Source organism: Gallinula chloropus (genome assembly GCF_964237585.1).
Source record: "Gallinula chloropus genome assembly, chromosome: 28".
Taxonomy (NCBI): Eukaryota; Metazoa; Chordata; class Aves; order Gruiformes; family Rallidae; genus Gallinula; species Gallinula chloropus.
In genome coordinates, this window is record NC_140113.1 from 1621096 (window position 1) to 1648789 (window position 27694).

At 52.9% G+C, this 27694-nt stretch overlaps 2 protein-coding genes across 3 annotated transcripts; one reads left to right on the forward strand and one right to left on the reverse strand.

Moving 5' to 3' along the window:
* Positions 1-2994: 2994 nt before the first annotated feature.
* Positions 2995-17671, forward strand: TMPRSS9 (transmembrane serine protease 9; the record flags this gene model as incomplete). The annotated part of the gene is made up of 18 exons (XM_084276415.1): positions 2995-3118; positions 3977-4104; positions 4551-4618; positions 5016-5194; positions 6265-6300; positions 6553-6666; positions 7794-7965; positions 8209-8483; positions 8667-8803; positions 10000-10312; positions 11148-11319; positions 13096-13367; positions 13976-14112; positions 14578-14929; positions 15681-15852; positions 16177-16442; positions 16896-17032; positions 17510-17671. The coding sequence occupies 18 exons, from the start codon at positions 2995-2997 to the stop codon at positions 17669-17671; spliced, it is 3216 nt and encodes a 1071-aa protein (XP_084132541.1).
* Positions 17672-19832: 2161 nt separating this feature from the next.
* On the reverse strand, positions 19833-20633 carry TIMM13 (translocase of inner mitochondrial membrane 13). 2 transcript variants are annotated; one of them, XM_084276405.1, is made up of 4 exons: positions 20426-20633; positions 20147-20215; positions 19953-20068; positions 19833-19909 (listed from the first exon to the last, which is right to left on the reverse strand). In XM_084276405.1, the coding sequence occupies exons 1-3, from the start codon at positions 20564-20566 to the stop codon at positions 19970-19972; spliced, it is 309 nt and encodes a 102-aa protein (XP_084132531.1). In that variant the 5' UTR covers positions 20567-20633; the 3' UTR covers positions 19833-19909; positions 19953-19969. The 2 variants fall into 2 exon arrangements, with proteins under 2 accessions (XP_084132531.1, XP_084132530.1); XM_084276404.1 differs by having other exon boundaries at positions 19833-20068; positions 20426-20630.
* Positions 20634-27694: the final 7061 nt, after the last annotated feature.

Sequence of the window (27694 nt, forward strand, 5' to 3'; positions counted from 1 at the left end):
GGAGTCCTATCAGAATCTCCCCAGGAGGAATTTGTTACTCCTGGTCTTTTTCCATGTGACTCCTTGTAAAAAAGCAAGTCTCCATCTCCTTGGGAGTCACCCTCTATGTACTGGAACATGGTGAGGAGATCTCCCCTAAGTCTTCTTCTCTCAAGGTTGAGCAAACCCAGTTCTCTCAGCCTTTCTGCATATGGCAGGATTCCCAGTCCTTGGATCATCCTGGTGGCCCTTCTGTGGGCCCTCTCCAGCCTGGCCACATCTCTTTTGTATAGTGAGGATCAAAACCTAACACAGTATTCCAGCTGTGGCCTGGCAAGTGCTGAGTAATGTGGGATAATGACTTCTTTATCTCTACTGGTGGTGCCCTTGTTGATGCAGCCCAGCATCCTCTTGGCTTGCTTTGCTGCACACATATTGAGCTTGCTGTCCACCAAGACCCCCAGGCCCCTCTCTACAAACTGCTCCCCAGTCAGGTGGATCCCAGCCCATGCTGCATTGCTGCATTGTGTTTTCCTGCCTGCAAGACTTTACACTTGTCCTTGCTGAACTTTATAAGGTTCTTGTTAGCCTCCACCCACCAGGGTGTCTCTCCCTTGTCAAGTGTCCACTTCCCCACCCTGGTATCATCTGCAACTTCATTGGTTGAGTTGACCTTCTTTGGCATGTCTTTGACAGCTGGGTATCAGCAGGATGTGGGTCAGGACACAGGCTGGGGGTGATGTGATGGGGAGCAGCCCTGAGGAAAAGGACTTGGGGACACTGATGGGCGCAGAGCTGGACATGAGCCAACAACAGGCACTCACAGCCCAGAAGGCCAATGGCATCCTGGGCTGCATCACAAGGAGCGTGGCCAGCAGATGGAGAGAGGGGAGTGTCCCCTCTGCTCTACTCTGCTCTGCTCTGGTGAGACCCCACCTGCAGAGCTGCACCCAGCTCTGGAGCCCTCAGCACAAGGAGGACATGGGCCTCTTGGAGCGGGTCCAGAGGAGCCACGAGGATGATCCGAGGGGCAACCACAGGCTGGCTTGTACTAGCAAGAGTGTAGAAAGAAAAACAGGGTAAAAGTGCCCTATTATTGGCATTTTTGGAGATGATGTTTGGAGTACTGTAGCTGACTGAGCATCCCCAGTGCAGGAAAAGCACTGCCATACTGGAGCAAAGCTGAGCTCATCTCAGGAGGCAGGAAAGACCACGTGAAGGGGGTTTGGTTCCTGTGCAGGATGTTTGTACCACTTGAAGCAAAACACTGGACACATCAGCACTGACCTCAGGGAGCTGTTCAACAGGAGAGCAGCATAGCTGTCATTCCAGCACATACTGTTCTTCAGTACTGGGCACTGGGACCTTTCTGCCAGTGAGGTTTGTCATCCATTCAATTTATCACCATGATTTTATGTTTCCTTCACAATTCTTGCAAAACTATGGACCAGCACTGGGCTGCATAGGAAACCTCACCTGGAACCTGCACCTCTCCTGGAACCTGCACCTCACCTGGAACCTGCACCTCACCTTGAAACTAAACCTCATCTGGAACCTGCACCTCTCCTGGAACCTGCACCTCACCTGGAACCTGCACCTCACCTTGAAACTAAACCTCATCTGGAACCTGCACCTCACCTGGAACCTGCACCTCACCTGGAACCTGCTTCATAAACAAGGACAGGGTGAGGTGTATCAGCCACTTTTAATCCACAGAACATAGGGATAACAAGGAACCAAGTGTGGATTTCAACAGCTGGGTCAGAACAGTCCAGTAGAAGCAGAGAAGAATTCTCAAGGCTTTTTCAAGGCTTTGGAACACTTATTCTCTGGTGTCCCAGGCAGGGCTCTCTCCACAGCTCTCTATCAGACTGCAGAGTTTCAGATTGAAGGATGTGACTGCAATCTAGTCTTGTAAACATTGTATTTTCCACCTGCTGCTGCAGTTCTGTGACCCCTGAGCAGTACCAAAGCTCCTGCTGGTAACATGGGTTGGTTTTAGGATATTTTTTTTACTAGGGGTGATGTCTGAGGTAGAAAGACTAAACCAGGGTGTCAAGCCCAATGCATACCAACCCATTTCTATGAGCTGGTGTGCCACTTCACCCTGGGATCATAGGCTGTAGGACCTTGAAACCCTGCTGCTAGATCAAGGCTGGGGGGCTGCCTGCCTGGATTGGCCTTCTGGAGGGCAAATCCTCTGAGGAGCAGCTGAGGGAGCTGGGGGTGTTGAGCCTGGAGAAGAGGAGGCTGAGGGGAGACCTTCTCCCCACCTCCCCTGCCCTGCCAGGAGGGTGCAGAGAGGTGGGCGATGGTCTCTTCAGCCAGGGGACAGGAGATGGGACAAGGGGCAATGGGCTCAAGCTGCCCCAGGGCAGGGTCAGAGCAGATGGGAGGGAAAAGTTCTTCCCTGGCAGAGTTGTCAGGGCTGGAACAGGCTGCCCAGGGAGGGGCTGAGTCACCTTCCCTGGGGGTGTTTAAAAAAGGGGAGATGAGGTGCTCAGGGATCTGGTTTAGCACAGGATGGGAATGGTTGGACTTGATGATCTTAAAGGTCTTTTCCAACCTGGTGTGATTCTGATTCTGCAGATTCAAGCAGATGCCCTGTGCTGTCCTGGCTGGACCGCAGGTGGGGCTGTGGGGCTGGGAACACTGGTGCAGTGCTCACCTAGAGCTTGTGTCACCAAAAGTGTCTACACAGAGTACGGAGAGGGATGGACATGGATGTATTGGGCTGGTTTGCCCTCACAACAGACATGACCACACTCAGTGGGGGCCTCCTAGGAATACAGGGAAGGGGAACCAGGCACCATGGTTCATGTCTTCAGGTCCTACAGCCTGGATGGATTACTGAAACCTCCTGACTGCAGCGCAGCCATCCTTTTCCTTCTTGTGATAAAGCACTGGTTGGAGCTCCTGGGGTAACTACAGCTGGCATGTCATGTTTCATCCCAGTCTTGTGCTTTTCTTCCTCTTTTTAATCACAGAGGCCACTGGTATTGCTGCTCAGAAAGTATGGACCAAATAAAGCCAGTGTTAAGCACCCAGAGAAGGGGACTGAGGGTCAGCTGCTGGAAGGTAACCGTCGCTGCTGTCATTGTGGGCAGTGTCACAGCTCTCTACCTGGGGATCCTGCTGGGTGAGTGTGTAACTGGGTATGTTCTTTCAGTTCATCTGCTCCAAAAAAAAGAAAAAAGGTCTGTACAGCTGTCAAGTCCTTACAGCAGAAATCCTCAGAAGGCTTCTGCTGAGGCCAAAACGTGGTCAACTCTCCCCACATGCCCACACAAACTTCAAGGGCTGTAGTCAACTCATGTTCTCAATATCTGACTTTAAGGCACTTTATAGCAGGGTCACACAGTGTGCATGCTCTATTCCTCTCCTCTAATTGGGTTGTGACTCCCCAGATTCCTGTCACTGCACCTCCCTGCTCCAGCCATCTCTCCTACCACAACCTCTTGCAGCCACTGGCCACTGCCTGCTTCACTGTCCCACTCCAGAGCACAACCACCATCTCATCTCTCTCACCTCCCTCCTGCTGCCTCTGGTGCCCCATGGCCAGATGCCACCTTAGCCCAGCACACTGGTGTGGACCCCAGCCTGCCATAGCCCACCAGCACAGCTCCACCACACAGCACTACTCTCTGAGCTGGCTTTGGTACCCAGCACACCTTCCCCTAGCCTGGTCAGGCAGGGATGGGGCCAAGCATTGCCAGGTCACACCTACCTGTTAATGACCTTTTGTCTCAGGCTTGAAGCTGTTTTCAAGTTCAGATCTCCCCTTGCCTGTGTGTGAGGTGGCCCAGCACTGCCATGGGGCATCCCCAAGGCAGTCAGGGGTGCTCATGGACAGTCAAGCTGCTCAAACCAGGAGGGGTCTAAAGGACATGACAAGACACGTGTTCCAAAGCAGACAGAAGGACAGCTGTGCCCAGCCATGGCCCCAGAGCTCCACATGTCCTTTGTGCCTCTAACAGACACCTTCCCTTCCTGGCAGCCTGTCATCCCACGGGGGAGACCAGCTTTGAGCACACAGTGGAGCTGCGAGGAATCACCTTCAACAGCAGCTTACAGATGGAGAACTCAGACTACTACAGGGTGCTGACTCCTGCTTTGGAGAGGCTGGTGAGTCCATTTGGGCTTGCAGAGAAGATGCTGGTGGTTCCCCAGGGCCCAGCTCGACTGTTCTCATTGAGCAGAACCTGGAGACCAAGTGCAGGAGGAAAAGAGGGATTTCTGAGACATCAGCAGGGTACACCGTGGGGCTGAGCTGCTCTTCAAGAGACCCTGTCAGGGCCTTAAGAGGCTTTTGCAGAGTGGGAAATTTGTGCTCAGGCCTTGCAAAAGAGAGGTGGTAGGAAGGCATAAAGAAATGTACTGCCCTGTGCCCTGAACCAGGGTGGGAAAAGGGTTACACCTGAGCTGGACACAGGTGCTCCTGCTGCTTGCAGAGACAAGAGAAGATGCTTCAGCTAGCTCCAGCTCCCTGAAAAATCCCAGGTATCATCCAATCCCATGTCCCTGGGATCTTCTGCCTAATCAGTGTGTGACCACTGTTCTTTGCTTTGCAGTTTCTGTCCAGTTTCCAGGAGTCCCAGCTGGACTGGAGCTGCACAGGTTGCACTATCCTGGGCTACAGGTGAGTGTAGGCAGCTCTTCCTGCTGACTGGAACACTCCTGTTTCAGGGCATCCTGTCAAGCTCCACCAAGAAGGTGAGCTTATGCATGTGTTCTCATTCAAAAGAGCAACTGCTTTTTGGTCCAGGCTGAGTTTTCTTCTGGGACCACACCAATGTTCTGGATTCTTTCCTTTGGAAACACAGGCAGAAAGGCAAGAAAAGGGCTTTGTTCAACCTCAGCTGAAGGAAAGTGGAAACAACCATTTCAACCCAGACCACGTCACCAGAGCAAATTGCACCTTAAATTATTAAGAATTAGTTTTGTTTCCCTCTAGTCCCCTGCAGCCAGCCAGCAGAAGAGCCTGTCCCTTGTACTGCCCATGGAGTCCATGCACCCATTGCTTCTCTGTCTTCCAGCAGGAACGGCAACTCCAGCGTGATCGTCCGTTTCCGCCTCCGCTTCGCCGCGCAGGATTCCCAGCCCCTGAGCTCCACCACGGAGGAGGAAGCTCTCAGGCATGGGCTGGCAGCTGCCCTGCACAAGCAGGGGCTCTCCCTGCCTGCCTATGGGACTATCTCCTCAGTTTCTCTGACAGGTATGCTCCTCCCACAGCTGCAAGGTGCCCGGCGCCGGTGCTGCTAGCACCGAAGGTGACAAAGCCACAGGACGTGTCTCAGATGGCCAAAGGGCCACAGGGTTTTAGTTCTGACATCTGGTCAAGGCTTCTTGCCCAGCAGTAGTGTTAGAAACTGAGGTGCTGCCAGGTACCCAAAGAGGATGCTCCACCTGGCTCCCAGGTGCTGCCAGCTTCACAAGGTGGCAGCAGGAACATGCCAGGGTCTTGGTGGTGACTTAGCAGGCACATGTCCCAGGTCCCCTTCCAGCACTGAGGCTGTCCTGCTGCTCCCAGCCCTGCAGAGCAGCTCTCGGGGGCTGTGTCCACAACAGAGCCTGAAGTTTAACTAGCAGCTTCTTTGGCTTTTGGTGCAGTGCCTGGAGGCAGCCTGAGGGACAAGAGATAAAGCCTCCACAGGTGAGTTGCTGGGTTGTCTGTACCTACAAGTACACAGCAGCCCTCAGAGTTGTGGCAATGATTCCTGCTAGGTAGATATTGCTCATATTTGAATTATTCTGCCTGGAAATTCTCCTTTCCTTCAGTTGACAGTGAGTTGCACGTCACCACAGGACTCCGGGTCCAGCATGTGCCTGGAAAAGATGAAGGCATGAGGTCCTCTGAACTAATGATGGGCAGAGTCCTTGGACCTTTGGAAGGCTTGTGCAGCCCTAAGACAGGGTGCACAGACACCCCTTTGCTTTGGGCATCAGCCTTGCACAGCTTCTGCCTTGGATCCTGCTCCTGGCAGGCAGGTTGCTGCCATGGCTCTTGGGATTGTCCCCCAAGACTCCCACAACGCCTGCAGGGCTATAGGTGGCTGTTCCTCCACTGCTCACTCTGCCCATGGTGGAGCAAACAAAGGAAGGGAAGTGGTCCAGTGGTCCACTGCTGGCTGTGGGGCCAGGCCAGCACTTGCCAAGCAGGAGGAAAAGATGAGCAAAGCCTCTGGCAGCCCTGGCCCAGGAGCAGCGCGGTCTGCGGGAACACACGGCTCCAGTGGTCCTGGCTGGGATGCCCTCACTGACCCCCTCCCTTCCACTTTGTCACAGGTCCCAGTGAGGCTTCTCCCCACAGACTGAAAGCAGGTAAGAGCCAGGCAATGGGAAGAGCCACCTGCCCCAGCGCCCCGGCCACCGCCATGGGCATGGCGCGGCCTGAGGCTCCTGAGGCCTCACCTGGGTTGTGCCCCATCTTGTTCCCAGCTGGTGGGCCCCAGGGGCCTCGGGCACTGCCAGGGAGCAGAGTGACAAGGCCACAAGGTTGTGGTTGCCCCTGGGGAAGTCAGGGATGGTTCCTGGGAGGGCTGCATGAGTGACTCAAAGCCTTGCTGTCCTCAGGGAGCTGCCCTGGAGACACGTTCGTGTGCCGCAACACCCAGTGCGTGTGGAAAGAGAACCCGGAGTGCGACGGCCAAGACGACTGCGCCGACGCCTCTGACGAAAGGGGCTGCGGTGAGTCTCTTGCAGCAGGTCCCCTGGGCACGGGGGGCAGGGCACAACCCATGGCTACACACCTCGATGTGTGGAACAACACCGGCCTTCTGGGCACCGAAGAGAGCCAGAGGACCAAGGGAGGGGATTGTGCCCCTGGACTGGGCACTGGAGAGGCTGCACCTCGAGTGCTGGGTCCAGTTCTGGGCTCCTCAGCATCAGAAGGACATTGAGGTCCTGGAGCGAGTCCAGAGAAGGGCAACCAGGCTGGGGAAGGGGCTGGAGGGCAAATCCTCTGAGGAGCAGCTGAGGGAGCTGGGGGTGTTGAGCCTGGAGAAGAGGAGGCTGAGGGGAGACCTTATCACCACCTACAACTACCTGAAGGGAGGTTGTAGAGAGGTGGGTGATGGTCTCTTCAGCCAGCGGACAGGGGATAGAGCAAGGGGCAATGGGCATGAAGCTGTGCCAGGACAGGGTTAGATTGGATATTAGAAAAAAATTTTTACTGGAAGAGTTGTCAGGGCTGGAACAGGCTGCCCAGGGAGGGGCTGAGTCACCTTCCCTGGGGGTGTTTAAAAAAGGGTAGATGAGGTACTTGGGGCTATGGTTTAGCACAGGATGGGAATGGTTGGACTCGATCTTCAAAGGTCTCTTCCAACCTTGTGATTCTTGTGATTGTGATTCTTGTGACATGGCACAACTTGTCAGGCCAAGAGTAGATGTCCTCATCAGGATGAGGGGAATTGTACCCCAGAATTGTGCCTTGATCCCACCACTACCTGCAAAGGGTCATGGCAAGGCCCACCACCTTCCTGGTGGACCAGCATGCTGGGCCAATGCCACAGACCCACAGGCTGCCATGAGCAGGTCACATGCCAGCGGCTGAGCTTGTGAAACCAGGCAAGATATTTCTCTCCAGAATGTCTTGCTTTAGCAGTTTCAGGGAGGATGCTGTGCTGGGCCAGTGCCTTGCAGTGCTCTTTTCCAAGCCTGCAGGTTAGAGTCTGCCCAGTGATACCCCTGGCAATGTTCTGCTGCTTGAATGGGTGCTGGGAGTATGTGCAAAGCTGAAGCAGCTCCCTCAAGAGCGCCTTCTTGGGGTTACAGTGAGTAGGATCCTGCCACAGTGTCTCCCTCCTCTCTTTCAGACTGTGGCAGCCGCCCTGCCATGAAGACTGCCACCAGGATAGTGGGAGGCTCAGAGGCATCCCGAGGGGAGTTCCCCTGGCAAGTCAGCCTGCGGGAGAACAACGAGCACTTCTGTGGTGCCGCGATCCTCACGGAGAAGTGGCTGGTGTCTGCTGCTCACTGCTTTACTGAGTAAGCTCTAGCCATGCCAGCCTGATGCCCCCCTCCCCGCTTCCAAAGGCCCAAGCTCCCACTGTCCCACATGGCCCCATCATGCCTGGTTTCCTTCTCCTGCCAGATAAGCCACGGGGAGCTCCTGTCACAGGGCAGGTGGCAGGACGGGCAGGAGGCTGCACCCCTCTGAGCCGTGGCTCTGGGTGGCAGGGAAATGCTGTGGCTGCAGGCTCATGTGGTCCTGGCTGTCTTATTTTCCAGGTTCCAGGACCCAGCCATGTGGGCAGCTTACACAGGGACCACCTCCCTCAGAGGCTCAGACACCAACGCAGTGAAAATGGGCATCGCACAGATCATCCCACACCCCTCCTACAATGCCGACACGGCCGACTACGACGTGGCTGTGCTGGAGCTGAAGAGACCTGTGACCTTCACTAAGTACATCCAGCCTGTGTGCCTGCCAGATGCTGGGCATCACTTCCCAGCCAGCAAGAAGTGCCTCATCTCTGGCTGGGGCTACCTCAAGGAGGATTTCTGTAAGCAAAGCGTGTCAGGCAGCAGAGGAGCTGTAGTGGGGTGAGGGTGGTGCAGGAGGCACTAGGGAAGGGAACTCAGGCCATGCTCTGACCAAAGCAGCCAGGGTGGGCTCTACCATGTGCAGCATGTCCTGTGCAAGGCTCCCTGTGGTGAGCCCATAGTTACATCTATTCTCATTTCAGTGGTGAAACCAGAGTTCCTGCAGAAAGCAACAGTGGAGCTCCTGGACCAGACACTGTGCTCCAGCCTCTACAGCCATGCCCTCACAGACAGGATGATGTGTGCTGGCTACCTGGAGGGGAAAATCGACTCCTGTCAGGTAAGCTTTGCCCAGGGAAGCTGGCATGAGTCCTCCCAACATGAGTCATTTCCCTCCCAGTGCGCATCAAGCAGCAGGGTCTGACACCATGGTCACGTTTCCCCTCTCCCCCAGGTCTGAGGTGTGACCTCAGACCCAAGAACAGATGAGGGACAGCAGAAGACAAAAATGAGAGTATGTTCTCTAGTGCTTAGAGCAGGGCACTGCTGCTTAAGGGCTATTCTGGCTATTCAACTGCTCTTCTCCACTTCCTGACCTGCACTCAGGGCTGGCACTACCAAAGTACCTGGCAGCTCCTCAGATTAAAATTCAGATGGCAAAGAGGAGCAGTGGACCCTAAAACACACACACCAGCTTTTGGGGAATGACTTGGTGTTTTCCCTAGTTACCCTTTATCCATCCTGCAATTGCAAGTGGTCAGCTGGAGAAAATCCTGCCTTCACAAGGCACAGGGAGAGGAGGACTGTCTTGGGGAAGGAGGATGGTGGTTTCCATGGATGTCCCTGTGGTTTGGCAGGGCCCTTCACACCTGCAGCCACCAGCTGAGCAAAACCACACTTCTCTGATAGTAATGCTTCACATTTCCACACCAAATGCAGCAGAAACACTGGAGAAGGAGCCAAGAATGGAGGATTTGAGGTTGAATGATGAACGTGACCCATCTGGTCATTCATCACTAACGTAGAGCAATCCAACCCCCAGAAGGCATTGCCAACTTCACAGACACCACATCCCACATCAGTGACATTTGTATGACCCCACAGTACCAAAGAATTAACCAGGGAACCATAGGCCAAAGCAAGGAAACACCATTCAAAGATTAGTATAGTCTCCCTGGGCTGGGAATCATGCACTGTGCACCCATCACCTGGCTGTTATGGGTCTGCTGGGCTTAACCTTGAAAAGCAGCAGTTTAACAAATGATTCAATTAATCAGGAGAAAAGTTCACCCTATATTTTAAGGAGGATGTACTTGTGCTCTTCTGACATATCAAGGCCACAAGGCCACTGCTCAACAGCAGGACAGTGTGCCCACACAGAGGAGCATCCAAAGGCCAGCACCAGAGATGCTTCAGTCATCACTTGGCTGGAGCAAATCATCAGAGGTGACCTGGGAGATGCAGGGACAAAGAAAGGTCTGGCAGAGGTATGCCCAATGTGGCCAGGGCAAGCTCACCATCTGGCTTCTCTTGCAGGGTGACTCTGGTGGGCCCCTGGTTTGCCAAGAACCATCTGGCAAGTTTTTCCTGGCGGGAATTGTGAGTTGGGGGATTGGATGTGCTGAAGCCCGGCGGCCTGGGGTGTACACACGTGTGACCAAGCTCAGAGACTGGATCCTGGCTGCTATTTCTGCCTTCCCCACCTCCATTGCCCGTACCGTCCCTCTAATACACTCCGGTACCAAGAGTGCCGTGGTGGGCTCTGAAGAGCTCAACACCACCACCACAGTCCCCACCACTTCACCAGACCCAGCTGCCAGCAAGGCCGTGACTGTGTGGAGACCACAAGGTAGGAGCACAGGGTGGGGGCACCTTGGCAGGCACAGTGGCTGGTACAGGTCCAGACGTCAGGTTCATCGCGCTGCTGAGCTGAAATGACCTTCAGTAGGGTGACCCACACAACCCTTTCCCAAGTGCTAAGGGCCAAGGCACAGGTGACAATGGCTGGCTGCTCCAGCTCAGCCCAGAGCAGCTTGGCAAAGTCAGTATCTGTGCAGTTGGGCTTCATGGGCATCTTTGCTTATGCAAGATGCAGTTTTGTCTCCTGCCCATGTAATGTGTTTGGTTCAGCAGGGCCAGGACAGGCTACCAACACACCGTGCTCTGGCACTCTTTAGCCTGACCCCTTACTTTTGGTTGCCACCTAAGGATCTCCCAGCAGTTCAAAGTTGATGCCTGCACCTTCACAGCAGCCATGCATCTTCTTCCTGCAGGGAAGGAGGGTGGGTGTCTGGAGGATGACTGTCAGCTCCGAGGAGCCCTCCAAGCAGCTCTGCAGGGAGATAACAGATGGAGGGTGTTTTTCTAAATTTACTATTAACTTTTTATTTGGAATGGCAATGCTGAGAGGCACAGAGCTTCTGGTTACTCTGCCTTGAGAACTTGAGGCTTGAGGACTTGCCAAGACCAAGGTACAGAACAGCAGTTAGGGTGAAAGCCCTTGTAGGGCTGTGAACAGCCACCATCAGGCACCACCACGATCAGCAGGCAGGGCTTGGGCAGACACTTTGCACTTCAGCCCTGACCTGTCCCTGCTCAGCCTTCCTGACCTGAGAGAACAAAAGCCTCTCCTCCTTTGTCCTCTGCTGGAAGTACTCACAAGTCCTGCTTTGGCTTTTGTTCAGAATGTGGAGGACGACCTGGGTTCTCTAAACCCAGCAAGATCGTGGGAGGAACAGATGCTTTCAGAGGAGAGATCCCCTGGCAAGTGAGCCTGAAAGAAGACTCCAGACATTTCTGTGGAGCCACCATAATCGGGGACCGCTGGCTGCTATCAGCAGCTCACTGCTTCAATGAGTAAGAGTCCATCCCTGCTCAGCAGCACAGAGCTGTGTGGCTCCATGTGACCACGTAGCCAAACCCACAGCTGTGGGTGACTGCTGACTGCCCATGTGCCTGGGTGTCTGAGAAGGCCAGCAGCATCCTGGCTTGTGTCAGACATCGTGGCCAGCAGGTCCAGGGAAGGGATTGTGCCCCTGTACTGGGCAATGGGGAGGCTGCACCTCGAGTGCTGGGTCCAGTTCTGGGCTCCTCACCAACAGAAGGACATTGAGGTCCTGGAGCGAGTCCAGAGAAGGGCAACCAGGCTGGGGAAGGGGCTGGAGGGCAAATCCTCTGAGGAGCAGCTGAGGGAGCTGGGGGTGTTGAGCCTGGAGAAGAGGAGGCTGAGGGGAGACCTTCTCCCCACCTCCCCTGCCCTGCCAGGAGGGTGCAGAGAGGTGGGCGATGGTCTCTTCAGCCAGGGGACAGGAGATGGGACAAGGGGCAATGGGCTCAAGCTGCCCCAGGGCAGGAGCAGATCAGACATCAGGGAAAAGCCCTTCACCAAAAGGGTTGTGGGGCACTGGTACAGGCTGTCCAGGGAAATGGTTGAGTCACCAACCCTGGGTGGATTTAAAAGATGGGTGGATGAGGTGCTCAGGGATGTGGGTTAGTGAATAACAGGTACAGTTGGACTTGATGAGCTCAAAGGTCTTTTCCAGCCTGGTGATTCTGTGGCACTGGGGTCTCTGAGGACAAACAAGAACACACAGTGGACGTGGTTATTTTTTTTCCAGCTAGATATTCATTGTAAAAGGGGTTTTGTGGGGAGACTGGGGTGAGGCAGGGAAAGGTTGAAGTAACCTGGGCAGGGAGCAAGAGCAGCACAGGTGCCACAAGAGACCTTCTTCAAGAAATGTAACCTTAAAAATTGGCTGTAATAAAGGAAACCAAATTACATGGTCAGCTGGCAAAGGGAAGCTGGTCAGCTCAATCCCACATAGCTCAGAACAGCAAGAGCCCAAGCCCAGGTTTATAAATAACCTGGGTAAAGAGAGGAGTAGCACCAGGATAACGTTTGTCAGGAATAAAAATTCCTGAAGGCAGAAAAGGTTGGGGACCAACTCAAGTACAAGGAGTTTCTAGACAAACTTACACATTAAATAGCTGGGTAATAAAGCAGTGAGTGAAATGCAAGGCAGGCAAGCATGATGTGAGGGAGCAGAAAGCAATGCTACCTGCCTGCAGGTGATGATGGGTCTCCACCAGCTTTTACCACTCAGGAAAAGGTCAGAAATACTGTGGATGCTGCCAGGAGAACAGCAGCTCTTTGAGCAGCAGCAGTTAAAGAGGGAATGCTAGCAATTACTGGAAAGAGAACTGGGATTACCAGTATGCTGCTGGTAATCCACAGCATGAGGACTTCTCAAACATCACGTGCAGTGCTAGAATAACAGTGTTAAAAAAGCTGAGCTGGGTGTGGAACAGCATCCATCCACAAAACAGATCCAACTAGAGTTGGGAGAGGAGGCAGCTGGGTGGGCAGGGGGTGTGTGGTGGGGACTGTACAGTTACCAGGGGTACAGACAAACTTTACCTGCTTTTGAGGAGACACCCAACATGTGCCACTGCTGGAACAGGTCTCTGGGGCTGACTTAACTGGGCTGCTTGTGTGTGCTGGGCTCTGCTTTGGAACAGTCGGGTTACAAACACTGGGCATGTGGAGTCCTCTGCAGTTTAAATGTCAGGGCTCATGTGAGGGGGGGTGTGTGTAGGGGGTGAGCACACATGTTTTGGATTCCATATTTGCAGGACAAATCCAGAAGAGATTGAAGCCCACATGGGAACAACATCCCTAAATGGAACAGAGGGAAGTGCAGTGCAAATCAATGTAACCAGAGTGATCCAGCATCCCCTCTTCAACCCCATTGTCCTGGACTTCGACGTGGCAGTGCTGGAGCTGGCAAGACCTCTTGTCTTCAACAAACACATCCAGCCTGTCTGTCTCCCACTGGCCGGGCAGAAGTTTCCTGTTGGGAAGAAATGCCTAATTTCTGGGTGGGGGAACCTCCAAGAAGGGAATGGTAAGCAGGGCTGCACCACCAGCTGCTTTGCAGCGGTAGCAATGCCTGTGCCACTGTGCCCAGCCAGCCCTGGCAGCATGTGGGGTGGGCAGCACTGGGAACCATCAGGAACCTGAGAATAAAGGAGGAGAAGGGCACATCAGTTATTTAGGAGCCACTAGCAAACAAGAAAATGAGAGAGCAGCTTGGCAGGAACCAGGACAGGCCTGCTGGGCCCCCCTCTGTTCTCCTGGTTAAGCAGGAGTGGGGCTGCCCTGTACCCTGCCATGCTCAGCTGCTCCAAGCCATTAAAGCAAGCAAAAGCCTGAGCGTGGCACTAGTGCTACCAAAGAAGCCCTGCTGTCCTTCTAACCCTTGACCAGGAGCCCATAAGCTATTGAGACCCCAGGAACGTGCTGTCTGGGCTCAGCAGCCTGCACACAGCTACGACACCATGCCCTAGGGGTGAGCCAGGAGCTTCTGTGCAGCTGAGAAAGCAGCTCATGTATGACACCACTCCTGTGTGGGATTTGAGCCTGGTGTCCTGAAACACATGTCAAAGTCAGTCTAAAAGCTGCTCCTTCCCACTTTCCTCTGCTGCACTCACTAACCCTGTGGTTTCCACGCAGTCACCAAGCCTGAGGTCCTGCAGAAAGCCTTGGTGGGCATCATAGACCAGAAGACCTGCAATTTTCTCTACAACTTCTCCCTCACTGACCGAATGATCTGTGCTGGCTTCCTGGAGGGCAAGATCGACTCGTGCCAGGTAAGGGTCTGGGATTGTTCCAGAAAGCTGGGCTAACTCACAGGCTGTAAGCCACAGGTACCTGAGCTCAAAAAACCAGCCCAGGCCTTGGAGCTTTAGCAAAGTAAGTTGAGCTCCATCAAGTTGAGGATGATTTAAACTATTGGCTGGAGCAGCTCTCCTCTGGCAGCAGCGCTGGCTTGAGGCAGCAGTAGCTGGGGGTGACTGTCCTTCACTTGTGGAAAGGTGCTGCCAAGACCTTTGAATCTTCATGACAAATGCTACAGAGATCTGTGCAGCTGGGTTGAGCTAGTTTCAGCCTCCACACACTCATGTCCTGCACCCACACTGCGTGGCAGCGGACAGAGCTGGATAAAGAAGAGTTTGGGACTAGCCAAGTTCTCCCAGAGTGGCTGTGGGGCAGCTCCACACAGACCGGTTTTGGGGAGACTGGGCTAAGCAGCCACTGCCTTGCTTTCTTCTCAGGGGGATTCAGGTGGACCCTTGGCCTGTGAGGTGACCCCAGGAGTGTTTTACCTGGCTGGCATTGTGAGCTGGGGAATCGGTTGTGCCCAGGCTATGAAACCTGGTGTGTACTCCAGAATTACCAAACTCATAGACTGGATCCTGGATACCATCTCACCACTGCCCAGTCCTGGCACAGGCACCTCTTCTAGTTCAGCCATCACTAGTGCCTCTACTTCAGTCATCCTCACCCACCAGCCCAGCACAACAGCTGCAAGTCCAACCAACAGAACCACCCTGGAGACCACAGCCACACAGGAAACCTCCACAGCTCTGAACACCACCGAGTCTGCCAAGTCCACCCAAACCCCAGGTAAAATTTCCCACAGCTCTGACGTATCGGTAGGAGATCTCCAGCCCCAGCAGAGCAGGTTCTGAGCAGGCCATGGGTTATTGCTTTCCAGTGGTGCCTTGTACCAGTCTCACCTTCAAGTGTTCCAGCAAAGTCTGTATTGGGAAAGAAAACCCTGAGTGTGATGGTGTTGTTGACTGCAGCAACGGCTTTGACGAGCGCAACTGTGGTGAGTGCTGCTTTGCAGCCTGAGACTGCTGCCCAGCCTCAGCCTGTGCTACCCACACACCCCAGGGCAACTCTCCAGCTTCACACAGGCTGTCCTCAGCCCCAGGTTGTACACTGGCAGCTTGCACCTGGCCAAATTTTCTGCTGGGTTCTGTGGCCTCTTCTCCTGTGCTTATGAACGTTAGAGCCCATTTTGCAGGCCACAGGCCCTCTGGCAAGGCAGTCTGCTAGGACGAGCTGGCAAGAGAGCTCTGGAAGATGTACTGTCACCCCCTGGGGTGCACATTCCTTGCTGTGCAGGAGCTCAGCTAGTCTGTCCAAATGTCCCCTCATCTGTGACCACAAGTGAGCTGTGCTCACAGGGTCCCAAACTGTACCGTGCCCGCCAGGCCTCGCTTCAGATGGCTGGAACTCCTCACCCCCCCCCTCCTGCCCTGCCTCCCCCGCAGGCTGCCCCCCAGCACGGGCTGTGGAAGGAAGGCAGAGACCCCTTTCCCTCAGAGTTACTTAAAAAAAAATCACAGTGCTGCTTCTTCTGTCCCAGACTGTGGCTTAACGACTGCCCTGGCCTTCAGCAAGATCGTGGGCGGCAGCACCGCGGCTCGAGGAGAGTGGCCCTGGCAAGTCAGCCTCTGGCTTTGGCGCAAGGAGCACAAGTGTGGGGCCGTCCTCATTGCCGAGCGGTGGCTGCTCTCTGCAGCTCACTGCTTCGATATGTAAGTCTGCAGTGGGCTGGTGAAGCCAACCAGCTCTTGGCCTCACTCCCCCCACCCCTCAGCCCTCCTGCCCTCCCCCTTCCTCATGGCCCAGCACCGTGGCTGTGCCCCACTGGAAGCACACACCCCCTGGTACAGCCGTGGCCCCGCAGGTGAATGTGAAGAGGAATGAGGTAAAGCTTGGGCTGGTCCCCAATGTGCTGGAGACAGGGGTCCTGGCCTCACAAGGCAAGGCCATAGTGCATCCCAGCCTGGCAGCCAGAGGAACAGCCTTCCTTCTGAGGCCATGCTCCTCTAACAGCTGGATTTGCTGTCTTTCTGCAGTTACAGTGACCCCAAAATGTGGGTGGCCTTCCTTGGAACACCCTTCCTGGGTGGCATCGATGGCAAAATGGAGAAAATATTCCGTATCTACAAGCATCCTTTTTACAATGTCTACAGCCTGGACTATGACGTGGCCCTGCTAGAGCTGAGCGTGCCTGTCAAGTTCAGCAGCACCATCAGACCTATATGTCTCCCAGACAATTCACACGTCTTCCATGAAGGAGCAAGATGCTTCATCACAGGCTGGGGCTCCACGAAGGAAGGAGGTACTGGCTGAGGGGGATAAATGCCACCAACCCTGTGAGCCCAACCATCCCCAAGCCCTGCTCCATGGCCCCAAGCCCTCCCCACACCAGGCCAGCGCCTGTGGGGGATACCAGGGAAGGCTGGTATCACCATCATCTCCCTCCAAGCTTCCACACACTATACTCCTCCCTCTGGTTATGTGTTTGCCCTCTTGCAGCCATCCCAAGCTTTCTGCATGTGCACAACTGTGCTCCCCATCCCTGTAGCTCCAGGTGTGCTCCTGTACTCCCAAGGACCACCCTGATACCACGTCTATGTGGTCGGCAGAGCTGCCTGACAAACCACACACCAAAGGGACCTTCCTGAGTTCATTCTGCTGGAGGGAACCAGCCTGGTTCTCCTTCCCACCCCTCCACGTGCTGCTGCTTCCCATGTGCTCTGCAGCAAGCTGACAGGGATGCTTGTCTCCTCAGGTCTCATGTCAAAGCATCTGCAAAAAGCAGCAGTGAACATGATTGGAGACCAGGCCTGCAAGAAGTTCTACCCTGTCCAGATCAGCAGCAGGATGGTGTGTGCTGGTTTCCCACACGGCACCGTCGACAGCTGTTCGGTGAGTGTGAGAGCAGCGATCGCTGTGCCTGGGCCAGAGCAAGCCTGGGCCAAGGCCCTGGGCTTTATTCCCTCAGGAGGGCCTTGCCCTGCCTCCCCTAGCTCAGCTCCCTGCCCACCCATCTCCCCGTCCATCGCCACTATCCCAAGTCCATCCTGCACACGCTGCATTCTGCTGCCCCCCCTCCCCAACCTGTGACAGGTCAGGGAACCATGCAGAGGTAACACCAAGCAAGAGACCCCAGGGAGGGACTCCATGGAGCCCAGTCAACAACCCCTTTGTGCCTCTGTGCACGCAAGAACCCCAACTTCAGACTGTATCCATCACCAAGCAGTCCCCCATCTCAGAGGCAGGCTCCTGGGGAGGTGGGGAACAGGACAACCAGCATTCCTGTGTCCCAGAGAGAAGGAATCTCACAGCTGGGTGAGCTGGGCTGCCTTTCTGCCTTGACAAGGGACCCTTTTCCTCTCTCTCCAGGGCGATGCAGGTGGGCCTCTGGCCTGTAAAGAACCCTCAGGGAAGTGGTTTCTCGCAGGAATCACGAGCTGGGGCTATGGCTGTGCCAGGCCGTACTTCCCTGGTGTCTACACCAAAGTCACAGCTGTCCAGGGCTGGATTGCTCAGAACCTCAAGCTTTGAAGCTGCATTTCACCACTCAGGGAAGGAGATGGATGAAAGGAGCAATTGCCAGAGGATGCACCAACCCCTCAGCTATTGTACATGGGGTTTTGATGCTGAGAAGGGGGCTGCTGGCCTGCTCATGAAGCAAACACCAGCGTTGTGTGACCCACCACAGTTGTGACACCAGGGCATTGGGTAACTGCTTTGTATAGAAGGTACAAATCTAGACATTGTCTCTAAATAAATGAGGCCTGTCCCATCTTAAGACCCGGCCAAACATCCTACGCATTAAAACGTGGCCTTTCTGGTGGGAGGGGTGCCAGAAACACCTGCCACATTCACACAGTTCAGCTGGTGTCTGTGTCTGTCTGGGAGCTGCCACAGAATCACCTGGGTTGGAAGAGACCCTTTAGCTCATTGAGTCCAGCCATGGCTCTGTCATCCCAAAGCCAAGAGCCAAGCAAACTTTATGCCCCTGCAGAAGCCTCAGACCTCAGTGCACTGACAGAGCTGTTATGCTGTACAGTGGCTTCTGGAAGGGGTACACTGTTTCCACTTGATGCTTGGTACTAGGAAGCTCAGTGATGGTCCCTGGTTCACCATTTGGTCACAGACTGCAGCCTGTCACCTGTCTTAGAGAACCAGGAGAGGCTTCTCCAGGCTCCCAGCTCCCACTGGGTAAGGGAACAAGGGGATTACACTGACAAAGGTCGAGGCAACTGCTCTGTCTGAGATAGGTGGGAAGAATTCAAAGTGCTGAGACAGTGAGCAAAGGCCACAACGCCTACAGTGGGAAGTCAGGTCCCACTGACCAGCATCCAGGTATTGGTGCTCACAAGAAAAGGATGCTGCAGCACTCAGGTGTCTGTCTCAGGCAGGGTTAGGTTCAACCACCCAAACTGAAAAGCAGGTAGTACCCCAGACCCCTTCCTAGTCTTGTCACTTGTCATTTGGGTATAGCAACAACCCAGCTGGCAGTGTGAGCCACCACACTCCCACCTACAGCACGAGCAGGATGGGAGACCTGGATTCCTGGTGTGACTGGGCTCAAGACCGGTTCAGAGCCATGGCTGGAATCCTTGTGGGATTGTCCCATCATCGACATGGGACCAGTGCACAGCCAGTACCACAGAACTTATACAGCCAGAAAGAAAAGGAAAAAGGCCCCTGAGCAAACATGGCTGGAAAGCTCTTTATTTTCATGCAGTCAGTGTGCCCAACCTGGATAGGAAACTCCAGTTCAGCATCAATTAGACCCAATATTCGGTTACCTCATGTGAGAACACTTCAGTGCCTTCAGGGAAGCCACCACACTGAGAGCTCATGTCACATCAGGTTCACCCACATCCCTTTCAATCTCCTAGCAGCTGAGACATCACCCTTCCAGTCTGTCTCCCTGGCCCAGCAAACAGTGAGATTAAAACATAGAAGAGCTTCAAAAGCAGGAACTTCCCACATCTCACTACAGAGGCACTTTTCACCTCCAACGCTCTCCCCTTCCAGCTGCAGTGTGCACTACCAACTAGGCAGCATAAACCTGGCCTTCCAGGAGAGGTTTGTAAGCTGAAACACCCCAGAGCTCAGCCCCAGCATAAATCCAGCTCCTCTGTGCTCCTTCTTCAAAACCACACCAGGGCAGCAGGCTCCAAGGTGGACTGTGTGTGCCACAGCCAAAACAGAGATCACAGACGACCACGGCCACAGGACGTATTTTATTCCATGAAGTACTTCCCAAGCCTTTTCCTCCCCTGCTGTGTTTGCACAGCTCCTTGCACGGCTGAGCTGCAAACCGAGCAAGCCCTCCCAGCTCCCCAAAACACAGCTCCAGCCTGCCAGCCCCACAGCCAGCCCCACACGGGTCAGCAGAGCCGAGCAGGGCGCGGGGAGCATCTCGCAGCTGCTTTGCCACTGATGAAAAGGGGCTGGATAACTACCTGAGGCTGGGTCTGTGCTTCCTTCCTGGGCAAGAGGATTGTGCTGCTGGCTTGGCCTGGTCCCCCCCCAATTCCACAGAAGGCTCCTCACCTCTTGCAAGCCTTTCAGCGGGGGGTTCATCAGCTGCTACATGGCCCGACCAGTCCAGCCCTGGGAAGGGCATGAGGCAGACCCAGCTCACGGTGGCTCTCAAGGGCGGCACGTTCACTCGGGGCTGGTGCTAATAAAAGCCAACGGATGCAAAAAGGTTCAGCGAGGGTTTATTGCTCTGCCACGGCGGGGGCTGGAAAGGCGGCGGGATTTCAGCCCCGGCCGCCCGGACCGGCCGATGGTCCCTTCCCCACACGGCCGGTCCGTCCCTGGGCCGGGAGCTGCGGCGCTTCACATGTTGGCTCTCTCCCGCTGCAGCCGAGAGTTGTAGGCTCGGGAAACCGTGTTCCAGGAGTCCATGTACCGGTCCATGCACATGGCGATGCACTTCTGCGGGGCGGAGAGCGCTCAGCGGCGGCCCCGGGGGAGGCGGCCCGCGGTTCCCCGCTGCTCCCCGCCCGCTCTCACCTGCTCCGAGTTGTCCAGCGCTCCGCCGGGCTTCCCGATGCACTTCCGAAAGCACTTGTCCGTCATGCGCTGCGGAGAGACGCCGTGAGAGGGGCCGCGGGCGCGGCCGGGACCGGCCGCCGCGCCGGGAGCCCCGTCCCCGCGCCGGGAGCCCCGTCCCCGCGCTGCTCAAGGGCAGCGGGGCGGCCGCCCCCATCCCGCCCCCGGCCGCGGGGCATCCCCGCTGCCCGGCACCGAGCCGAACCGGGACCCCCCCCCCGCCCGCCCCCTCCTCCTGACCTGCAGCAGCTCCTGCGCGTTGGCCACGGCGATCTGCACCTTCACCTGCTCCATGATGAGCCCCGGGTCCAGCTTCCCGCCGCCGCCGCTGGCGGCCGAGCCGAAGTCGGAGCCGAAGTCGGAGCCGAAGCCGCTCTCCATGCCGCACGGTCGCCGCGGCCCCCACGCTGCCGGCGAGATGGCGGCTCGCCGGGACTACGGCTCCCAGCGAGCACCGCGCCGCTCCCGGCGGGCACCGCGCCCGGGCCGAGCGCTGCCCTCAGCGGCTGTCGGCGGCCTGGAGCCAGCCCGGTGCTGCCGCCCGTCCAGCTCAGTGCGGGTGGGGAAGGGAGGGAAGGGGAGGGGAACAAAGGGAAGGGGAGGGGATGACCCATCCGCCCGAGGCACCCGGGAACGTCCGAAGGGACGGGCAGAGGTGTCCCGGGTCGATACGGCCGGAGACGCGTCCCGGCGCTGGGGCTGCCCGTCCGCCGGACGGGACTCCGCAGGCCGAGCGCGGCGCAGCGCCGGGGGAACGGGGAGGGGCCTGAGCGCTGCCGCGGAGGAGCGACTGCAGCCCGGAGCGGAGAGCGCGCGTTCCGGGCTGCGCTGCCTCCTGGGAGCGGCTCCCTGGCCGCTGGGGAGGGATGGATGGATGGAGGGATGGGCGGACCTTGTCTCCTGCAGGGATGCAGCAGTGGTTCCCTCTGCCATGGGCGCTGCAGGTAAGAGGCTCCTAAGGCTTAGACCTGCCTTAGTTCAGGAAGCACTTTGGCAGAGGGGCCCTCGTGCTGTGCGGGGCAGGTGTTTTGCAGTGAAATCTGGTAGATCTGTGTTAGTTATTTACAGCTTTTGCTTTTGTATCAAGGTGCCAGTGAAATAAGAAACCAACATCCTTAAGCAGATTGAACATGAGGGTTTTGTAGGGGGAAAATAGACACTTGTTTCTAATGTGAAAAACCAGGCAAGCAACACACAGGTGGGGTGTGGGTGACTCTCCATAGAGCAGGATGCAGTGTGGACAGGGATAGCTTTGCCAGCGACACCACAGTGGGATCGATGCACCCTCAGCCAGTTTGCCACCAGCACCAAGCTGTGTGGTGGGTCAGCACACAGGAGGGAAGGGATGGCACCCAGAGTGACCGGGACAGGCTGGGGAGGTGGGACCATGTGAACCTCGTGAAGTTCAACCGGGCCAAGCACAAGGTCCTGCACATGGGTTGGGACAATCCCAAGCACAACCCCAGGCTGGGCAGAGAGTGGATGGAGAGCAGCCCTGAGGAGAGGGGCTTGGCGGGGGGGTGGTGGTGAATTGGGGGAAAAGACTTGGGGGTATTGGTGAATGGAAAGCTCCGTGGGAGCTGATCATATACTGGGCTGGATGCAGAGCAGCGTGACTGGCAGGTTGAGCTGGGGGGACTCTGCCCCTCTGCTCTGGTGCAGCCTCCCCTGCAGTGCTGTGTCCAGCCTGGGGGTCCCTGGTACAAGGACACGGAGATGATTAGAGGAGCCTCTGGCTGAGAGAGTTGGAGTGGTTCAGCCTGGAGAAGAGAAGGCTTGGGGGAGACTTTGCAGCCTTCCAGTACCTAAAGGGAGCTACAGGAAAGATGGGAGTGTAGTGATAAGACAGGGGTGGGGGGTTAAACTGAAGCAGGGGATTTAGATTAGGAGAAAAAAAAATCCTTCCCTAGGAGGGCAGGGAGGCCCTGGCTTGAGTGCCCAGAGAACCTGGGGCTGCCCCTGCATCCCTGTCAGGGTTCAAGGCCAGGTTGGAGGGGGCTTGGGGCACCCTGGGCTGCCCCATGGCAGGGGTGGCTTTGAGGTCCCTTACAACCCAAATCAATCTGAGGTTTTGGTTTTATGACCATTATCTGCTCCAGCTACTCAAGTTCTCTCTGCTGTTGGTGGAAGTGGTGCCACTGCCCAGGGAGGACAGTGCTTTCCACAGTTTGAAGGAAAAAACTCACTTGCTTCTGGAGCAGACCATGGGATTCAGCTGTTCTCTCTCAGGAGCAAGGACAGAAACTCTCCCTACAGAGGCACAGCCACGGGGCTGAGTCATCCCCACCAGCCCCTGCAGCCCATGCCAGTTAAAGGACAGAAGGAAACAAAATGCAAAACATTTATTCGAGTGTGTGGTACAAAAGGTTTCCAGTCATAAAATGTATATTACAAATCATTGAAAAAGACAAGACATTTGGCATGCATATTCTAAGAAAAAAAACACATTTTGAAATGATAAAGTCTAGATAATTATGTTTCTCTAAGTTCCACGTGAACACTGTCATCATTTTATCTTTTCATTGCAGTTTGCATCCTCTTTCAGCATTTCTTACTTTAAAAACCTGACCTTTCTAAAAAACTCATCTGCAGCAGCTGACCAGAGGTGGTCAGTGAGACTGACCAGTGACCTAGAACCAGAGCTAGCTGAGTAAAGATTGTGTTTAAGAAAACCATAAAAATCACAATTCAAGTCACAAGGCATCACTGTTACGAAAACAGAGTCCAGCTGAGAGCGCCCTGTCGTGCCCAAATGGAAAGCATTTTGGCTTAAACTTGTGGAATTAGCTTATTGCTTGTAAATTTTAGTGTAATGATGATCTGGGTAGCTGGAATACACTGTAACATCTACTTTACCAACACGGAATCATCACCTCATTAGAAGCTAACTAGAAAATTAGGAAGTTCCATAAAGACATTTGATTTTCCTGAACTCCCAAGTCAATTCACTGCTTGTGCTGTTCTGAACGGAGTCTGAATTATCAGCGTCCTTTTCACTCTCTAGACCTTAGCATTTCAAGAAAGGCATTATGTTTACAAATAATAATTGCATGTAAATATGGTCTTGTATTAAAAAAAACACTTTTAAATTATTTTAAACTGGTTTAAAAGCTAAGCATATTGAAGGGCAAATAAAAATTCTGTTTCCCAGGCCATTTTAAATGAGAAAAGAAACTCTCCAATACAATTTGTCTTGACATTGAGCTAAAACACAATGCTTTGAAAAATGCAATCACTATACCTCACCTTCCACTCACTGGTTTACAACAAGGCTTTGTTTCCTGCTCACACAGGGTTGGGACCCAACAGTAGCAATAAACCCCAGTATCAGACACTGATATGCCTTTGTTTGGAGGTAAGACTTGCAAAGGAAGGTACAGAAAGAAGAGACAATGGCTTAACAGTGAGGAGTGAGAGGAGTGGCTACAAGAGAGGAAAACCATACAGCATTCATGTTTTCATACAGCATCACAAGCTTTCTGCTGCACACACAAGACACAGATCTCAAGTGTTCTCCACTTAGTACACAGCTGTACTGAAACCTCCCCCTGTGTCACACAAGCTCTGACTCTCAGGCTCCTCCTTTTCTAACTAAGCCCCCTGCTCAGGGTGCAGCTGAAGGGCCTTGATACAGGGCAAGCATTACAAAGAAGAGAAAAGGGTGTATAAAAAACAGTAAGATCCCTGAATGGAACATGAGGTGTCCTGTTGCTCAAGGATAAACATGCACATTAAGTGATCTCCTTTCACAGTAGGGTCTGCTTCAGGCTGCAAGACAATTTCCATGAGTAATGCAGGCTGCAGGCGAGCGTGCCTGGCCGGTACGTTACAGGTCATGGGAAGCAGATCTGTATTTTCTCCTGAGACTTTTCATTCCTGCTACAAACACAAACTCTGCCAGCTCCAAACTGATGGCAAAACAGTGCTGGAGACTAGTGATCGGTGGGTCAGTGTAAACTATTGGCTTTGTCAGGGTGAATCCCCAGGCTGGAAGTAACCTTAAGGGGACACAGAGGGATCACAGCTACACTGTGGCTTGGAATAAGTGCTGCTGTACAGCAGCCAAAGTAACACACACAGAAGCACAAGTGAAGCAGTGGCCTGGAAGGTCAGAGGCTCTCTTTCTGTGAGGGTATCTCGCTCTGCAGGACACCCTGTTACCCATGGATGAACCTGTTTTGACACAAGCACTTTCACACAGTATGAGCTCAGGAGTAGGTAGGATGTGTTTATCGTATCGAATACCGTGTTCTGTTGTGATCTACACAATAAAGAGACTGGATTAACTATTCTGCTCCAGTTATGCTGTTATTCCTTCCCCCTCATAACCAGTAAGGATCATTTAGGAATCATTTTTACTGTTGCATCCAGAATAAAGTGGGTTTGCTTGGGTTTTCTGAATACCACATCCATATGGGTAGTTACAGTCAAGGAACTACTCTGATAAAAGCTATACTGGTTGACTTCCCTCATCAGAGAAGGCTTGAAACAATTTGTTTTCCTGCCAAGTCAAATCTGTTTCTCCTTCAAGGTCTACACCTGACAGCAGACACTGCAGTAGCCATTCTGACTATCCTCCAACTTCTTCCAGAGTGGTTCAGGCACAGGAAAAGAGGGCAAGGGGTCACTGGATCTTATTTGGACCAAAAAAAAAACCCAGAATCCTTGAAAGATAGGGGGGAAAAAAAAGGAAACTATGCATTTCTGTTTGATAAAATTACTGTCTGATAAAGCCAAAACCCCTCCCAGCAGGGAGTACCAGCTTTAGCAGGGTAGTGCTGTCACAAAGCTCAGCACCATAAGCAAGAGGAAAGGCTGGCATCTAAAGACTCACCCACAAAAAAATGAAAGCACATGGAATGCAGTAACACAGCAGTTTGTCTTGTAATTTACAGCTGGGAGTTATTTCTAATATTTTTAATAGCCTTTAGAAAGCACTGTGGTGACAGAACCTCCCCCATTTAGCCTGTTGGCTTTTCCCAGAGCTTCCATCTCTGTTTTAGTAGGAACAGCTGTATATACCTCAGCATGGTACTCAAGAATAAAACACAGAGTTTCCAAAGGACACAGTTCCAAAGCTAGAGAGACAAATCTGCAGACTGTTACTGAAGGGCACAGTGTTCATCACAAAAGTTCTGCAAGCACCAGTCCTCAAGGCTACAAGACGACACGTTCCCCATACAGTAGCTGTTAAGAAATCTCTGGCTCAGGTAGCAAGAGGTTTTCCCTCGTTCAAGCTGCCTTTATAAGCCTGTTCTTTACAGGAAAAGAAAAAAAACCCACCACCCAAACACAAACAAACCCCAGAAAAAAAGCAAATTAACTACACACTGATTGCTTTAAGATCACAGAGCAACCTTAAGGAAAACTGGCCAATGTAAAAAAAAAAAATACATATATATAAATACAGACCTTTAGAAAAACAAAAAGCAAAAAGCCCTCAAAATTCTCTTAAGTATATTATAGAATCTGTGGGTCAGAAAGCAAAATGCTGCCCAGTGGTTGGAAGGTGCACTGCAAAAATGCTTTTTACCTCGATTGCATTCGGTTGCATAACAGCAATTTTTAGAAAAGGTAATTGGTAACAGTATGTCTGAGAAACATAATTTCACTAGATAGGTTTTACAGAGAGATAGACAGGAGTTAACTACATATTTAACCTTCTACTCAAGCAGAGTGGGAAAATTACATTAAAAAAACTGCCAAGTACATCAGTCAAGTTATCCCACCAGCCCAAACAGCCAAATTTCATCCTGGTTTTTGTAATGGATAATGCACTAAAACGTAATTCTGAATTTCTATTAGTTTACCTTCAGCCACCCCAAATAGAAACAAGTAGCATCTTTGATTTATTTTTTAAATGGCAGAATAAATCCATAAGCTTAAACCCACCCACCCCCCTTTTGTTCCCACCCTGCTTGCATTACAAAGCCATCAGTCAGAGCCACTAAACTGACTTCCTAGGTTACATCTGTCAGTCACAATATTGTTCAGAGAACAGAATGTCCAAAAGCCACCGAAAACATCCAAACCTTCTTGCTTATTTGATGAGTCTGAACTATTTGAATGACAGGATCAGAGTTCCAGAGTGCAGGTAAAACCAGGATTCTATGCTGGCATCAAAGGGTAGCCCAATTTTTGTACTCAAACTAATAACTAGTAGAAAAAAAAAATCTGCTTGTACAGTAGCCAATAGATTCTTTGAAGCAGTAAAGTATTTTTCCTAGTGCTTAAAGATGTGTTACTATAGGAGTACTAAGCCTCACAGGATTGGAGCTATCTCCAGAGAGGCAGCAGTGGAAACCTTAAGCTAAAAGGACACTGTCAGATACAAAATGCATCATGCTGTAAGAAAAATCCCTCATACAAAGTAGGTTTTATGAACAGCATTCTTCTCCCTTCCCTCAGGCTTTACTTGCAGCATCTGAACACTGCAAAGCAATGCTTATGTCCTAACAAGCAGCTCTTTTCAACTTGTTTTTGAAAGGAATTCAACAGTTCCTGAATTATTTTTGCAAACACTGTTCCTGAAGCTACCTGACAGTGCCCTTTTGAATCCAAGAGAAGCATGAACAAGCTGCATCTAACTGATTAAAAAAACAGTCTACTTTTACACAGGATAACCTTTCAAGTCCCCAATATTTATCAGTGCCAAAAGAAAAAGTATTTTTAACACCCAAAATCTTGACAACTGTTGAATGCAGAGTATGCCAACAGCATTAAATGCTGATGCTTAATATCATAAATCCTGCACATCACAGCTTGTGTCTGTGATTTAGCAAGGTCTGATTTGTGACCACATCAAAATGCCCTGCAAATAATCCCATTAAAACCCTGTTTTTGACACTTCCATACCTTCAGAGGATGCAGAGAAAGCAGAACCCAGCATTAGCCATCTTCTGAAATAGTGATATGGAGTTAAGTGTTGCCAGACTGAAGTTTTTGCCACTAGGTTGGTCAAACCCTGGAGCAGGACAAGATATCCTGAGCCAGGAGTGTCTGAAACTCAGCTTCCTTCCTCACTTCCATAGGTGGGGTAGCATTTTCAATGAGCACAGGGCCTGATCTGCCTAAACTGGGTCCTGCTGAGGATACATAGAAGCCAAGATGCTGCTACCAACCATTTCATGAGGAAACACTGCTGGGAATCTCTCCTGGGGCCCTGCAGATGAGCAAGGTTTTTAATCCACACATCCTGGTTGTATATGCAATGCCAGAGTTACCATACACTCAAGGAGTCTCATCCTGGTTTAGCTAAAAATTTGTTTTCTGCTGCAGGTTTGTACATAAGACTTGAAACTCTGTATGGGGAAAATTATTGTATTCCAATATAGTGTTTTAACAAAGAGGGAAAAATAAAGAAATCTATTAAAAATTCTGGCAGTTTTGTTCAGCAAAGGATTTTTTTTTAAAGTTTTTTATAAAAATGTACCAAGGAGTAAACTTCAAAGAAATTAGATGATGCATATAAAAATAGTTTTCAGTGGCTCTGGAGGGAAAAAAATAGCA

Bases quoted from the DNA above. Each gene is read 5' to 3' on its own strand.
- TIMM13 (XM_084276405.1), bottom strand. From the start codon at position 20,566: ATGGAGAGCGGCTTCGGCTCCGACTTCGGCTCCGACTTCGGCTCGGCC. The intron at 20,216-20,425 runs GTCAGGAGGAGG...GTCTCTCCGCAG, and splicing joins ACGCGCAGGAGCTGCTGCAG to CGCATGACGGACAAGTGCTT. The intron at 20,069-20,146 runs GTGAGAGCGGGC...TCCGCCCCGCAG, and splicing joins CGCTGGACAACTCGGAGCAG to AAGTGCATCGCCATGTGCAT.